The sequence below is a fragment of the Myotis davidii genome, unplaced genomic scaffold (assembly GCF_000327345.1).
Source record: "Myotis davidii unplaced genomic scaffold, ASM32734v1 scaffold223, whole genome shotgun sequence".
Classification (NCBI taxonomy): domain Eukaryota; kingdom Metazoa; phylum Chordata; class Mammalia; order Chiroptera; family Vespertilionidae; genus Myotis; species Myotis davidii.
In genome coordinates, this window is record NW_006294609.1 from 1,061,568 (window position 1) to 1,062,948 (window position 1,381).

The following is a 1,381-nucleotide window of genomic DNA, read 5'->3' on the forward strand; positions in this document are numbered from 1 at the left end:
CAATGTAATCACAGAGCACATCTGCAATCTATGGCTCTAGGGAGGTAAACTCAACTCACGGCACAAATACCAGCTTGACCGGTTCCCAAAGAAGAGAACAGAGTGCTCACCCCTGCACACAAGACTACATGTGCATATTTCTTTCACACCAAATGGTATAATTTTAAAAATGGTTCATACTGGACAGTCACTAGGTCAGTGTGCTTTTTGCCAGGCAGTCCTATCAGGGCACCCTTGTGACCTGGTCTCAGACTTTAGGGTGACATTCTGTCATCTCTGGGTGACCACTGACAGGTGCTCTTTTTGCAGCTCTCCTCAGGCTTCTAATCTGGAGGGAACAAATGAATGTTCTCTACTTACCTTTCTATGTCTGAGACGCAGGTTAAGACTCTTGTGCATCAGCTGAGAGAGTGCACAGCATTAAGGCCACCGCCTACCTGGGGCTGAGGCAGTCATGAATAAATCTGTCATAGCCCACCTTACTCCTTGCAAAGCCTTTTCTGTGTTAGGTTTTTCTAAATCAGGAGCCCAAGCCCCACATTTCAAGCACTAACCTTTCAGTTTCTCGCCTAACACGGTCACGGCTTACCTGCGTGTCTATCCATCCTTTCTGCAGAGGAATTCCAAAAAGAACCCTTGGGAATTAACTAGGCTCTCTCAGCCGCCCTGCTTGCCCGAGTACCTACCAACCACGGTGGGCTCCAGGTCCACAAACACTGCTCTGGGCACATGCTTGCCAGCCCCGGTCTCGCTGAAGAACGTGTTGAACGAGTCGTCCCCACCGCCAATGGTTTTGTCACTCGGCATTTGCCCGTCAGGCTGAATGCCATGTTCAAGGCAGTATAATTCCCAGCAGGCATTGCCGATCTGGACACCGGCCTGTCCCACGTGGATAGAAATGCACTCGCGCTGGGAAACAGAACATACATGTGAGACCCATTCGTTTTCCAGACAATTGTCACTGTATGGCATGAAAATATAATTTGAGACATATATACGCGTCTCAATGTCTAAGGCTTTCTCAAATGTTATTTTCTACGAGGTTTGTGTGACCCACTTATCCCTGTGAAAACTGAGGTGCTAAACCACTTAGCTAAGTGCTGAAGTTAGTCCCAGAACCTACATGTCAAAATTAATTCTATTAAATCTCTACCCTGTGTACTGTGACAAAATGGAAAGCACATATAAAGTCCTTGTGCACACCCCAAAATACAGCTGTATTGGTAAAAGCACTTGTGTATTTGAGTTGCCAACTGTGAACTAGCTGCTTTTTTCATGGCCTGCTGTTTGTATCGGAAAGAAACAACAAACTGGCTGTTCAGACTTGGATATCTGTGATTTATGTGACCGTCTTGCTTGAAAGTAATAAACATTTTTACAG

At 46.1% G+C, this 1,381-nt stretch overlaps 1 protein-coding gene across 1 annotated transcript in view; it reads right to left on the reverse strand.

Moving 5' to 3' along the window:
- The window catches only part of LOC102759782 (tubulin alpha-3 chain-like), a 4,314-nt gene extending 3,342 nt beyond the window's left edge, over window positions 1-972 (reverse strand). Inside the window, exon 1 of the mRNA XM_006768848.2 lies at window positions 666-972. Coding sequence (XP_006768911.1) covers window positions 666-972 — 307 coding nt within the window. The remainder of the gene's footprint in view (window positions 1-665) is intronic.
- Window positions 973-1,381: the final 409 nt, after the last annotated feature.